This window comes from Aquarana catesbeiana, linkage group LG10 (genome assembly GCF_042186555.1).
Source record: "Aquarana catesbeiana isolate 2022-GZ linkage group LG10, ASM4218655v1, whole genome shotgun sequence".
Classification (NCBI taxonomy): Eukaryota; Metazoa; Chordata; class Amphibia; order Anura; family Ranidae; genus Aquarana; species Aquarana catesbeiana.
Window position 1 is genome coordinate 240,681,698 of NC_133333.1, and position 14,381 is coordinate 240,696,078.

General features: G+C 42.5%; 1 protein-coding gene across 6 annotated transcripts in view; it reads right to left on the reverse strand.

Moving 5' to 3' along the window:
* Positions 1-14,381, reverse strand: part of GRAMD1B (GRAM domain containing 1B) — a 392,941-nt gene that overhangs the window by 36,762 nt on the left and 341,798 nt on the right. For all 6 annotated transcript variants that reach the window (XM_073603510.1, XM_073603511.1, XM_073603514.1 and 3 more), the window contains 4 exons: positions 11,356-11,440; positions 6,413-6,516; positions 1,299-1,394; positions 757-837 (listed from right to left, as the gene is read on the reverse strand). In XM_073603510.1, the coding sequence (XP_073459611.1) occupies positions 757-837; positions 1,299-1,394; positions 6,413-6,516; positions 11,356-11,440 (366 nt within the window). The remainder of the gene's footprint in view (positions 1-756; positions 838-1,298; positions 1,395-6,412; positions 6,517-11,355; positions 11,441-14,381) is intronic.

The window sequence follows — 14,381 nt, forward strand, 5'->3', positions numbered from 1 at the left end:
AGCGAGCAGCCGCGGGCGTCCTATATAATCAGCAAACAACATGGCTGGTAATAAGGAGTGGGTTGGCGTCCTTAACAACTCATGAATCATCAGCTATCGGCAAAGACTTACAGCATTTTAAAATCACAGAAAAAAAAATACGCCCCCTCCTGAACATACCATGCTCGGACCCCAACCCCCCCCCCTTCCGAAGACCCCCACAAGCACTGGCCAGGGTTGTGGGGAAGAGGCCCTTGTCCTCATCAACATGGTGACAAGATTCTTTGGGGGGGAATGGTATGCTGCAAGAAGTGGGGGTGCACGCCAGGCTGCATACTCAGATAAAAGTGTGGATTTTGGGGGGAGGGGACCCAATGTGGTTTTTCCTCATGATTTTTAAATGCCGGCAATTATTTTCTTTACATTCAGCGGGGAACACCGCAGACAGCTGATGACCCAACGGTTAAGGATGCAGCGGCTGCTCACCCCTTAAAAACCCTGATGTTTACTGGTTGTTGAGGACGCAGGCAGCTGCCATCTCCTTAACTATCACATGCCATCACCACTACTTATATATCGTATGCATTTAATTATTTCCTCCTGTGAATTATGTTCATCTTTAACTTATGCCATATATACCGAGTGTTTTTGCCTTATGCGGTAAATACTGCATAAAGAAAATAGCGAATTGACATTTTCAGGATCGCATGCGGTGTTTGGGAAAACACCTAAATACCACAAGTGATCTGCTTTTGTGAACTGAGCCCAGTATGTTACCTTTTCAAGCAAAGCATTCTGCCAGAGGCGGAACATCATCATGTAGGTTCGATCTCTTGCCCCAAATGAGGTGAAAAAGTGCTGTAAAAAAAAAAAAAAGTTGTGTATAAACATATTTTACATTCTCGTCCAAACCAGGACTACTGATCATTACTCTAATACCATTGTGTGTAAAGCTGGCCATAAACGGTCAAATCTTGGCCCGTTCAGCAGGGAATGGCCGAGAGTCAAACCATTTATGGGCAGGCTGATTGTACCCAAGTTGATAGATCGATCAACTTAGGGTACAACCAGCCTGTCGCATCTTTCATGCGATTATTGCTAGCAGCTATAGCCGCTAGCAATAATCACTGCGTTCTCCCAGCTGGGACAGCTCCCCTCATCGGGAGAACACAATGGCCCTGTGGGAGGGAGTCCACCATCCACACTGAATGCGTTGATGGGGGAAAACAAGCAATTCTTTCCATTTATGGCTGGCTTAAATAAGACAATTAAAAAATAAAATAAAAAAAGGAAGAAGTACAGCAATTTGGATTTCTTACCTTCTCAGTGTCAGTGCAAAGTTGAATTGCATTTGGAATTAGTCTGGCTGTCTTTTCTTTAGTCATTGAGCAGATATCCTTCAAACGTACCGTTAACTATGAGACAAAAGTACAAATTTACTTCTAGACAGAGCAAAACTAGTATGATAAATACAGAGCAAAAAGAAGGATGGCAATCCCCTGCTAATAATTAGATCTAAAACTTCCAGAAAGTCAAATTAGAAAATTCTACTGGAGACAAACAGTCTTTTGTCCTTTGATCTACAGACTACATGGCTCAATGAGGTCAGTTCTGCTTTAGCCAATTATAAGTGGGATGTTTTTTTCCTGAAGATCATCCAAAAGGTGAATTACCATATATACTCCAGTATAGGCCGACCCGAATAAAACCTAAATTTTACCACAAAAAACTGGGAAAACGTATTGACTTGAGTATAAGCCTAGGGCTGGAAAATGCAGAAGCTTTTGGGTAAACAATGCCCATCTGAAGCCTCACTGTGCCCATTTGCAGCCGTACCTTTGATTACTAAAACAACGGGTGTCTACCACTGTGTTCGGCTGTTCATTGTAACAAAGCCCCGCCTCCTCCTCATCTGTGCTAGACGGAACACTGATACAGTTTCCCAGCATTGTAGCAGTGTTCCTCTATCACGGATGAGGAGGAGACGGGGCTTTGTTACAATGGACGGACAAACACAGTGGGAGACACCCGTTGTTTTAGTAATCAAAGGTAAGGCTGCTGTAAGGCTCACTCGAGTATAAGCCGAAGGCGGGGGGGTTTCAGCCTAAAAAAAACAAAAACAAAAAAAAAAAAAACTCGGCTTATACTCGAGTATATACGGTACTTTCAAGAGCAGGCATTTTTACAAATAGTGTTTAGTGCTGTGCAGTGTTAGCTTCCTGGCGGGCGCGGGCATGTGAACTTGTGAATACGCCTGAGCCCATCTTTATCTAGGAACACAGATATTTCCCAATAGGCCTGTCATAAGCGTTCCATCACCCAAGTCTCGTTCATACGGACACACAATAGCATACTAGCAATACAAGGGATGCATTTGGGATGCAGAGGTGTCCCATGCATCTCCGCCGTGCAGGCAGTCCCATTTATGGCAACTGGGATGCAATAATAAAGAATAAAGTGTGGCGCTAAAATAGACTTGTTCCTTATTGGGCAGGATCCACCAGAATAACAATCTGAGGGCCAAATCTAGCCCAGTGAGGTATTTAATAAAGTGGGATTTTCTCAAATCCTATATATAAGAAATGAATGGGAAGAAAATAAATTAACAAGGTAGTCCCCCTTATATTCCCATATATCAAATATATATTATGAATAAGATCCGATAGGTAACAACCAGATGGGAAGTTGGTTGTGTTGCCCCTAAAGGGATATCTATGTGGGGTTCAGTGAATGTGCTATTCAAACGTGAAAAAGAAAAAAGAAAACATGTTGCTTAAATTAGTCTGATATGCCTGTTATACCACGATTGAATAAGCGCTTTTTTTATTGATTTTATACGTTTTTGTACCTCGGCCTCTGTTGTTGTTTATGGGCCATTGTACCTTTATCGTACCTTTATCATACCTGGTCTCTGCTGTGGTCCACGAGCCAGTGTAATTCTTTTATCGCAAAACTTTTATTAAAGTTTTTGGAAGCAGTTTTACGCTATGTGGAGTTTCTTCTCTGATTTCTTCACCTGAGGATTTGTATGGTGAATTGAGCATTTTAGTGTGGGAGGCCATTCTGTGGAGATTCTCACCTTCCAGCGTCTCTACTAACGGATGAAGCAGCATTTCAACCACCGCCGTTCGTTTAGCCACAAGCTCATTCTGACTCCGAAGCCGCTGGCTGGTGAGTCCACCATCTTTGGTAAGAGTATTTTTTACATACCTACATCTACAGCTTTACCATTTGAATACACGGGAACCATCCTGGCTGTCCGAAGGAAGCCCCAGTGGCTCTAAGTGTACCTCTATAGGACCAGCATTTGGACCCACACCTGATTTTAATTGAGTTCATGTATGGACACTATTTATATTTGCACTTACATTAAGATAAGTTCTTCTGTTCGTGTACATGTCGACTTAATATACACGCACCTGTATGGTACCAGTTTTGAGCAGGCAAACACGTTTGCAGAATTGCCCATCAGCACAATAGATGTTGATCCACAAATTTCAGGGTTATACACACCTGATCTAATTTAAGCACCATGTTTTCTTTTTTCCGTTTGAATAGCACATTCACTGAACCCCACATAGATATCCCTTTAGGGGCAACACAACCAACTTCCCATCTGGTTGTTACCTATCGGATCTTATTCATAATATATATTTGATATATGGGAATATAAGGGGGACTACCTTGGTAATTTATTTTCTTCCCATTCATTTCTTATATATAGGATTTGAGAAAATCCCACTTTATTAAATACCTCACTGGGCTAGATTTGGCCCTCATATTGTTATTCTGGTGGGTCCTGCCCAATAAGGAACAAGTCTATTTTAGCGCCACACTTTATTCTTTATTTCTGATTTACAATTTGTCTGATTGTTGTGTTGGCAGCTCTCCATACATTTTTTGGGATTGGCGCAATATTATTTTTGATTTCTTTTGTAACTGGGATGCAATGGCTACACAGCCGCTGCTTCCAACCTGACAGCCATGCGAGTGCGGGTGCACAGCCCTGAACACAGAGCGTGTGTGTTGTTTGGGACTGTGCACTCACACAGCTGTCAAATCTGTCTGTGCAGCCACTGCGCCCCAACTGAAATGAATGGGACTGCCCGCACGGGAATGCACAGAACACCTGTCCATCCCCGTCTGGGCAAACACACCCCATGCACAGACGTACGCTACTGTGCGCCCGTGTGAGCGATGCCTTAGAACCACTGTTGATTAAAGCATATCTAAAGCCAAAACTTTTTCATTTTGCTTTAAATAGAGTGGTGAGGGGTTAGTAACTCTATCATTCTTTATATCGCTGTGTCCCCGCAGGGGATATTCAATAGAGGTGCACCGAAAGGAAAATTTGGTGCCGAAACCAAAAGTTTGAAAAAACTAAAAATAAATCAATCTATCTATAGATAGATATATACAGTTGTGCTCATAAGTTTTCATACCCTGGCAGAATTTATGATTTCTTGGCCATTTTCAGAGAATATGAATGATAACACAAAAACTTTTCTTTCCCTTATGGTTAGTGTTTGGCTGAAGCCATTTATTATAAATCAACTGTTTACATTTTTTAAATCATAACCACAAAAAAAAAAAAAAAAAAAAAAAAAAAACAGAAAAACTACCCAAATGACCCCGATCAAAAGTTTACATAACCTGGAATGTTTGGCCTTGGTATCTGAAATGTTTCTTGATCTACCCGACCTTGGTTTGGTATCAAGAGATCCCCACATTTTCAACTTTGTATTAAGTGACTGAACAGTACTGACTGGCTTATTCAAGGCTTTGGATATCTTTTTATATCCTTTTCCATCTCTGTAAAGTTCCTTGACCTTGTTACACAGGTCTTTTGACTGTTCTTTTCTACCTCCTCATGGCTCAGTGTCTAGCCTGCTTAGTGCATCCATGTGAGCGCCAACAAACTCAGTGACTATTTATACACAGATACTAATTGTAATTTTAAAAGCCACACATGTGGCAAATTAACCTGTAATTGCCATTTTAACCTGTGTGTGTGCCACCTTCTCTGTCTGTACCAACGCCAAACATTCCAGGGTATGTAAACTTTTGATCAGGGTCATTTGGGTAGTTTCTGTTGTGATTATGATTTAAAAAGAGTAAACACAGTTGAAAATGCATCACTTCACACTGGTACGTTGCGCATCCATTAAGTGTTAAAAATCTTGGTTGCTGCATTTTTGGTTGGTTAAAAAAAAAAAAAAAAAAAAAAAAAAAACACGCTCCAAAAACGCATCAATAACGCACCCGTGTTAAGGTTTCTGATGTGGTTCTCGAGTCACATGACCTATGAAAAAAAACACACCACAAGCACAGTAAAGTTGCATGCATTTTTGGTGTCAATTTTTGGCACCTTTTTCACTGTCGGCAAACCGCCGAAAACAGCATTATCGGTCGCCAAAATTTCGGTGCATCTCTAATATTCGCCCCCTCTATCTGACCTTGCAGCCATTGTTACTGGAACTGAAGGTGAGAAAGAATACCAAACTTTGGGTTGTCACCAGGACATAGAAAGAATAGAGAGGGAATCCCCCAATAGGGGCACTTGCTGCAGTTACAAGAGGGCATTTCCCTCACTTTGGAGAGATTTTTTCAGGCTTCCTGTAGTGTCGTGACATGACAGGAAGAGATTAACAGGGTGCCCCCTAATGGGTTCCCCAAAGCAAACAGGCATCTCTGGTACCTTTTTGGTGATTCAGCTTTTTCACTCAGCAGCAAACTCTAAGACCCCTTTCACACTGGGGCGCTGCCAGCGTTAGCAGTAAAGCGCCGCTACTTTTAGTGGCGCTTTACCTCTGTTAAAGCGGCGCTTTTTCGGTCGCTTTTAACCCCCGCTAGCGGCCGAGGAAAGGGTTAAAAGTGCCAGCGTTTTGGCACTGCCAAAGCACTTTGCAGGCGCTTCGGCAGCGCTGCCCATTCATTTCAATGGGAAGGGCATTTCGGGAGCTCCTGCACCATCCCAAAGATGTGGCTTGCAGGACTTTTTTTCCCGCCCTGCGAGCGCACCGCCCCGGTGTCAAAGCACTCGGGTTTTGACACTGGGGAGGCATGAGAGGCGCTTTTCAGGCGCTTTACAGGTGCTATTTTTACGCTAGTGTGAAAGGGGTCTTACAGCAAAAAGAGCAAGCTCCGATCGTTCAGATTAAAAAAAAAGGCCTGTGGACGGCCAACAGGTAAAACACAAACCTAGGAATGGAGGAATTATCCCACCCAAAGCTCAACCAAGCCTCCAGACTCAAGGATCCACAACAGAATTTATTAATATCGGAGACGGACACAAATCCTGGAGCCTCTCACCATGTGTAGGTGGAAAACTTAAAGTAGGTAACACATACACCACCACCCGTCCTATACATAAAATGCCATCAAAGGACACACAAAGAGAAAAGGACAAAAAAAAGATTTGTATCTTACTGACCAGAGTCTCCCAGCGAAAGATGTTACTGTAGAAGCAGATCCAGTTCTCAGACAGGTAGAGGCGCCCCTGTAGTAAAATGTCCCTCTGCAGAGCACACGAATAGTCTAAACACACAGAGACGCAGCAGCAAGTCAACATACCGAAAATGCAACTCTACCCTTTTTATCTTTTTAAACAGGAAATTGTTCCAGTACATTTTACTGATTTAAAGGAGCAAAACAAACAGATTATACTATGGAAAACTGCAATCTGATTGTTGCCATGGGTCCAATTCTTGTGTTTTCCAGTTGCCATCATTTTTAGCTCAATGGAGGCTCCTTCCTTTTGTTTAGGTTTCTCTTTTTGATGTGGGGGGGGGAGCAGATTGGACCAGGCACATCACAGGTTATATAGCCATTCAGAGATCTGTCTCCCTTTTCTATGAAACACTACAGCTGCTAAAGATCAAACCATAAACCAACCTGTGCGTTAACGTGGTTCCAAAGGCAGGATTTTTATCTTAATGCGTTCTATGCATTGCAGCCTCATTGACTGAGACAGCAGCAGGTGACATTAGCACTGCTGTCAATCAAAGTCAGCGAGCCAACGAGGAGAGAGAGGGGTGGGGCCAAGCCGCGCCTCTATGTCTGAATGGTCACATAGAGCAATCGCTCGGCTGCCCCCATAGCAAGCTGCTTATTGTGGGGGGACTCGGCAGGAGGGAGGGGCCAGGAGCCCCGGCGAGGGACCTGAGAAGAGGAGGATTGGGGCTGCTCTGTGCAGAGCAAGGATAACATGTTTATTCAAGAAGTAAAAGCAAACAGGGTCACTTATCCATCGCCAAAGATAAGAAGTAAATTGAACTAAGCAGCTGCTATAATCAAATATTAAGGAGAAAGCAAAAAAGTTCCAAAGAAATAGGTTCTTTCCAGCTTAAGCAGCGCTCAAAAAAAAAAAAAACACAAAGAAAGTTCTAAAGAAAAAAAAAAAAATGCATATGAGCAACCAGCACTCTAAAAATATAAAAATTGTGACAGTCCAGGTGTTGAGTAATTTGTTATAAGACAGTTCATTGCAGAAATGTTCCACCGTCACACCTTGCGATTCCACTCCCTATAGCAGTGATGGCGAACCTTGGCACCCCAGATGTTTTGGAACTACATTTCCCATGATGCTCAACTACACTGAGGAGTGCAAGAGCATCATGGGAAATGTAGTTCCAAAACATCTGGGGTGCCAAGGTTCACCATCACTGCCCTATAGGAATTGCAATCACCGGACTCCTAATTATCAATCGCCTTAGTGAATCAATCCAGCTTTATCTCAGCAACTCAAGGACATCAGCGTGCGATTTCAGTAACGATCAAATCGACAGAGATATGGCGTCCTGAACATTCCGGACTGAACACACCCGCAATCCTCTTATTCCACTCAAGCATATAGAAGGAAAAGGAATCCTCATAGTGTGAAAGTGCAAACTTTTATTAACCCAAAAACACCCAACCCTTAAGCTATTGCACTTACACAAAGATATATTTAAAACAGCATTCAGTTAAAATATACACTGCTGGTGAAAGCTGTTCCGATAATCTCACCACCTCAGAAAAACAGATCGTTCGTGGTGGTTCCCGGGAGAGACTCGGAACAACCCCAGTGCAGCAAGCCATGTGGTCTCCCCTAGACGTGTTTCCACATTCTGTCTTTGTCCATAGGCTGGCATCTATTGACAAAGACAGAATGTGGAAACACGTCTAGGGGAGACCACAGGGCTTGCTGCACTGGGGTTGTTTGTTCAGAGTCTCTCCCGGGAACCACCACGAACGATCTGTTTCTTTCTGAGGTGGTGAGATTATCGGAACGGCTTTCACCAGCAGTGTATATTTTAATTGAAATAAATATATCTTAGTGTAAGTGCAATAGCTTAAGGGTTGGGTGTTTTTGGGTTAATAAAAGTTTGCACTTTCACACTATGAGGATTCATATGCTTGAGTGGAATAAGAGGATTGCGGGTGTGTACAGTCCGGAATGTTCAGGATCAGGACGCCATATCTCTTGTCGATTTAATCGTTACTGAAATCGCACGCTTATGTCCTTGAGTTTCTGAGATGAAGCTGGATTGATTCACTAAGGCGATTGATAATTAGGATTCCGGTGAGTGCAGTTCCTATAGGGAGTGGAATCACAAGATGTGACGGTGGAACATTTCTGCAATGATATGAACTATCTTCTGACAAAATTACTCAACACCTGGACTGTCACAACTTTTTTATTTTTGGAGTGTTTTTTTTTCCTTTTGAACTTTATGTGTTTTTTTGGAGCGCTGCTTAAGCTAGAAAGAAGCTATTTCTTTGGAACTTTTTTGCTTTCTCCTTAATTTATTACAACATGTTTGTTATTTTTAAAACACAAAAAAAAAAACAACAAGAATTTAACCAGTTGCCGACCAGCCACCACAGGTATACTGCAGCAAGTTGGCTCAGCTGCGCAAATCACCGTACCAGTACGTCGGTTCGTGCACTGGCTTTTGCGCACATGTGCGCGGGAGCTCAGCGTGGATCCAGCGGACTCGATGTCTGTGGGAAAGAGATTTAGAACAAGGATCAGCCTTTGTAAACAAGGTGGATCCCCGTTCTGACAGGGGAGGGGAGAGAGATCAGCTGTTCTTAGTGATCAGGAACAGCAATTTCTCTCTACTCCCACTGGGCCCCATCCCCCCCCCCCCTCCCCTCCCCCCAGTTAGAAAGCACCTCCCTAGGGAACACTTAACCCTTTGATCACCACTAGTGTTAACCCCTTCTCTGCCAGTGCCATTTATACAGTGATCAGTGCATTTTTATAGCACTGTATTGGTGTCAGTGGTCACCAAAAAGTGTCACTTAGGGTCAGATTTGTCCGCCAAAGTGTCGCAGTTTTGCAAAAAAAAAAAAAAGCACAGATCGCCGCCATTACTAGTAAAAACAATTAAAAAAATAAAAAGTCCTAAATCTTTCCCCTATTTTGTAGACGCTATAACTTTTGCGCAAACCAATCATACGCCTATTGCGATTTTTTTTTTTTTTACCAAAAATATGTAGCAGAATACATATGGGTCTAAACTGATGAATACATTTTTTTTTGTGGAAATTATAGCAGTAAGTAAAAATTGCAGAGGTGATCAAATACCACCAAAATAAAGCTCTATATGTGGGAAAAAAAAGGACATCTGGGACAATTTTGTTTGGGTACAGCGTCGCACGACCGCGCAATTGTCAGTTAAAGTAACGCAGTGCTGCATTGCAAAAAAAATGGCCTGGTCAGGAAGCAGATAAATCCTTCCAGGGCTGAATATCACTTAAACGCCTAGATAAAATTTCTCAGACCGGCAATTTCCTGATGGCAGTGACTTTTGAAGTTAAATTGTACAAAGTTGCTGGACAGAAGAGGTGATGAAGGTCTTGGTGGTAAGCGAGGGGTGACCAAAGCTGCAAATAATAACCACAGATGGCCCCTTAGAATGTAAACATATAGATTGTTACACATACAGTGAAAGTCTGGGAAAAGTGAAAAAAAAAAAAAAAAGTACATCCCTGCACTACGTGCAAATAATCTCTTGTTTTATTCCTTTAAAAATGCAGCAAGTAAAGGAAAATATTGAGAAAGACACAAAGTAGCCAGACGCATGATTAGTAAATCATACCATCATTTATTGAAACACCATTATAAACGCCCACACCAGGGCCAGAGATATGCAGCTCTGAACGCAGCAACCTGGTGTCGGCACCAAATAAATGCAAATAAATGAAGAACTAGAGGTAATATTATTTAATTTTAAATTTTATACATGAAATTGTTAAATTTTTTGTGCTTTTTTTATTAAAATGTATTAATATTCTTTTTTTTTTTTTTTTTTTTTTTTAGGTAATTGTGTAGGCAATGCATATTTGCACAAATTTATTACAATTTTCTTTTATTTATTGATTTTTATTGATTCTTTTTATTAATTGATTTTCAGTATTGTTTGTCTATAGCTCAATTTTTAAATTTACTGTATGAAAGTATAGCTAAAAGGCAAAAAACTTGCACAAAAGTTATAGCGTCTACAAACTATGGGGTATTTTATTTTTATTTTTAATAGTAATGGCAGCGATCAGCAACTTATAAACGGGACTGCGATATTGTGGTGGACATTCCGACACAGGATCCATGCCTTCCCTCCAGTCAGAACAGTGATCTGCCTTGTTTACATAGACAGACCACAGTTCTGCCTCTCTGCTGGATGACATCGAGTCTGCGGTACCCGCCGCTGGGCTCCTGCTGTGTGTGATCATAGCGGGAGCGTGCTGCCAACAGTGCGCCCCCTACCCGAAAGAGCTGGATTGTGTGTGTGTGTGTGTGTGTATATATATATATATATATATACACACACACACACATATATATATATACACACATATACATACACACACATAGTAATACCTCAGATTGCAAGTAACGCGGTTTACAATCGTTTCGCAATAGGAGGTATTATTTTATTTTTTAAATCCTGACTTGGTTTGCGAGCGTTGTCTTGCAAGACAGAGCAGGATTCAAGTCTCTGGGGCGTGCAGTACCACATTTGGCCAGAGGTGCAGGGGCGCCGATGACACTCGGAGCCGCTCGGAAGCACTCGGTACACACACACACACACAATATATACACACATACATATATATACATACACACACATACACATAAGTGATCTGGTGTAGAGGTGCCGCCCTGTAGCAGTAAAACTTCTATAGGGTGGACCTTATCGGTTAATTGAACAAGCTGAGGTTAAAAGCCGATTGGCTGCCCATACATAGTTGCACCAGATTGTGAGTGCTCCAGTCTTAGTAAATCCCCCCCCCCCACACACACACACACACAATGTCGGCATCTCAAAAGCATCTCTGAATGAGCCGGGATCACAGTACAAACTGAACGGCTTGCTTCTGGCTTCTTACCAACAATGAGACGCTCTGTATCTGGCAGTTGTTTAAAGAGTTTCCGAAAATCTTCATTTCTTTGTTTATACGTTGGACTCAGGACCTGGGGATACAAATGGTACACACTTAATAGAAGCGGCCTGGATTGGGTGGGTGGGGTGGGGGTGGGGGGCAGGCGGTGGCGGCAGCGATAAGAAGACACAAATAACAAAAAGACAAAACTAATGACGTGTTATTTATTGAGTGGGAGCCAGAAACACGCAGTCACCATTCTCTGTATATATATATATATTACATAATCGGGACGGATTGTGTATATAATGATACATTGTGTCGGAGAGACTAAATAGAGGGCCATGTAAAGAAATGCACAGGTGGTAATGTGTGCGTCCGTTTATCGGACCTCGTTATCAGGGCAAAGTGACCGCGCTCCGATGATTGTGAAATACAAGAAGTGAAATTGCTGGCTGCAGGAACACGAGGGGAGAAGGAACTGGAAACACACAATGTGTAATTAGTGTAAATGTCACTCATGAATCGGACAATGGAGAGCCCTGTTGGAGTTTTCCCTACATTTTCACATTACAGAGGACCTGCCTTGTGGCGATTTACCAGTGAGATTGTTACACACACCAGGTACACGGTCTGTTATAAAGGAGGAGTACAGCAAACGTTTGTTCTGCAATCCTGTGACCCGTTTTCAGTAGACAGCAGACTGAAGCCCGTTGTCAGCTGTTATTACAGGGCCAGTCCAGGCTCAGGAAGGATCACAACCAGGGTGGATAAAATCGATTTTTCTTTTTTTTTTTTATTTCAACAAAATGCTTTTGGAGTAAAAATCTAAACACAGTTTTCAATTTTGAATACATTAATAATTTAGTTTATTCAGCATGAAATGGAGCTTAGTTATGTAGCATGAGGCTGTATATTCTGCAATATTTACATTTTTGGTAAACTCATTCAGTGAATCCAAGCTCTGCAAGCTGAGATAACATGCACTGCATGGATGTATTCACACAATTTCACTGTAACCATGAGATAAAACAAAGCTCACAAATATTCCTTTATCCTATTGTTTTGCAAATCTATGTACACTACAAACTGTATGATTGAATCGGTTCTGATATCGCTGTTTTACTAACCTGACAGCTTATTAATTTTAAATAGGAAACCTTCATTTGGTTTGCAAATATTAAAGATTCTAACTACCAGCAAGAATAAGTCCTTACATTTAAAGAGCACCTGTCATATCAGATCCATCATGGCAGCGCCCGTTAGCGGGCATCCAATCACCCGCTGCCGCCACGCCCCTCACCTTGTGGTGTCACTGCTGCATCACCAGCCGTCCCATTAAAGTGAATGAGACTGTCGGCGAGCCAACAGAGGATCAGAGGGGGAGGAGCTGCGGGACAGAGATGACAGGTCCTCTTTAAAAATGATGATTTCAATTGAGTTGATTTAAATCAAGACTTTTTACTAGCGATTTAAATCATGATTTAAAACTTGGATTTAAATCAAATCCACCCTGATCCCGACCATATGGTCAGGATCTACCCACATGACTGGACCGACACCCAGCTCAGCCTCTCAGCGAGCCGATCCAAACCTCCCCCCCACTAAACAGCCTAGCGCTGCAGTCACCAGCTCTCTGCTCAGGGAGCTCTCAGAACTGAGCGATCGGCTGTGTTCGATCGCGCTGTTCTCAGCCTTAGGGCCGGTGGGGGACAGATGCAGCATCCACCCAAGTAAGTATAATTCTAAAATAATAAAAATCTCATACTTCTCTTTAAACTCTCCTTTTTATTCAAATTGCATTATCACCCTTTTTGGGAAACCATCCAGCACCGCCCGCAGTCACTGATCTAGCTGGTTTGGCAATGTGAGTGTTGACTGATCAAAGCAAATTTGCTTTCCTCACATGTAAATTAAAGATGAACTCCGGGTATAAATACAAAGCACTAAGCTCTGTAATCATTAAAGAATAGGTAAACCCAACATTTCATATTCCTGATATGTGGCTGCTGTACCATGTCCTTGTATGAGAAAGACTCCTGTTCTCTTTGTATTGCTTCCTTTGCGTGTTCCTGCCAGCCCCTGTTTTCCTATTAAAAACTGACCACACTAGTAATGAGCGCACAGCATGGTCAGCTTTCTGGCTGTGCTGGGAACTCAGCCTGCTCTAAATAAACTTGTGCTGACATGCGCGCCCCCCCCCCCTCCTGTACAGCCATTTACTGGCAAGATCGGTGTGCTAGTGCAAGGATCCATTGAGTTGAGCCTTCTTGGCACATGACCACTGCGGCACATGCTGAAAGGAGGAGAGAGCAGAGTGACAGAGAGATGAGCTCATCATTCTGCTGCTTCTCCTTTCACTGTCCAGTCACAGGCTGGAGGAGGGACAAGACTAGTAAGTGTTACTGAACTGCAGCAGAGATTAGTCAGGTCTCCTCCCCTTCCAGATAGGGCTGTGCTCTGTAGGCAAAGCTATGTAGGGTTGGCCATACATTAGTCTTTTTTTTTCTGTTCAACCAATAGGTTAAATGAAGAAAAATACAGCAGTTCCCCCATCCAAACATTTGATGTGAATGAGGGAATGACTCCCGCTACGGTACTGTATGCTGTCGGTGGTCAGCCTTCACTGCCGGAAGAATACAATGAGTAGTGTTGCCGGCTATAGCCAACAGCGCTGATCTTTGTGGAAAAACCTGACGGGCTGGATGTACATCGATTGACTTATGTACAACCAGCTAGCCCATACTTGGTTTGGAATTTGGCCAGTGCCCGTAGACATTAGATGATGGTTTGTACAATCAGAAGTATATCTCCAGTCTATGAGGCACCACCAGACACTGCAGGCTGAGAGAAGATCAGACAGGCCAACCTTGTCCTATGGCTACTAATCTCCAACTAAAAAGCTCATGTGTGCAGATTCACATCTATTCATAGATGCCGCTGGAATTCCTACAATGTGCTCATGTGTAGAGCTTGGATGGAATATAAACATACAAATAAATGTCAATACTTATAATAAATATCCAAGCTTT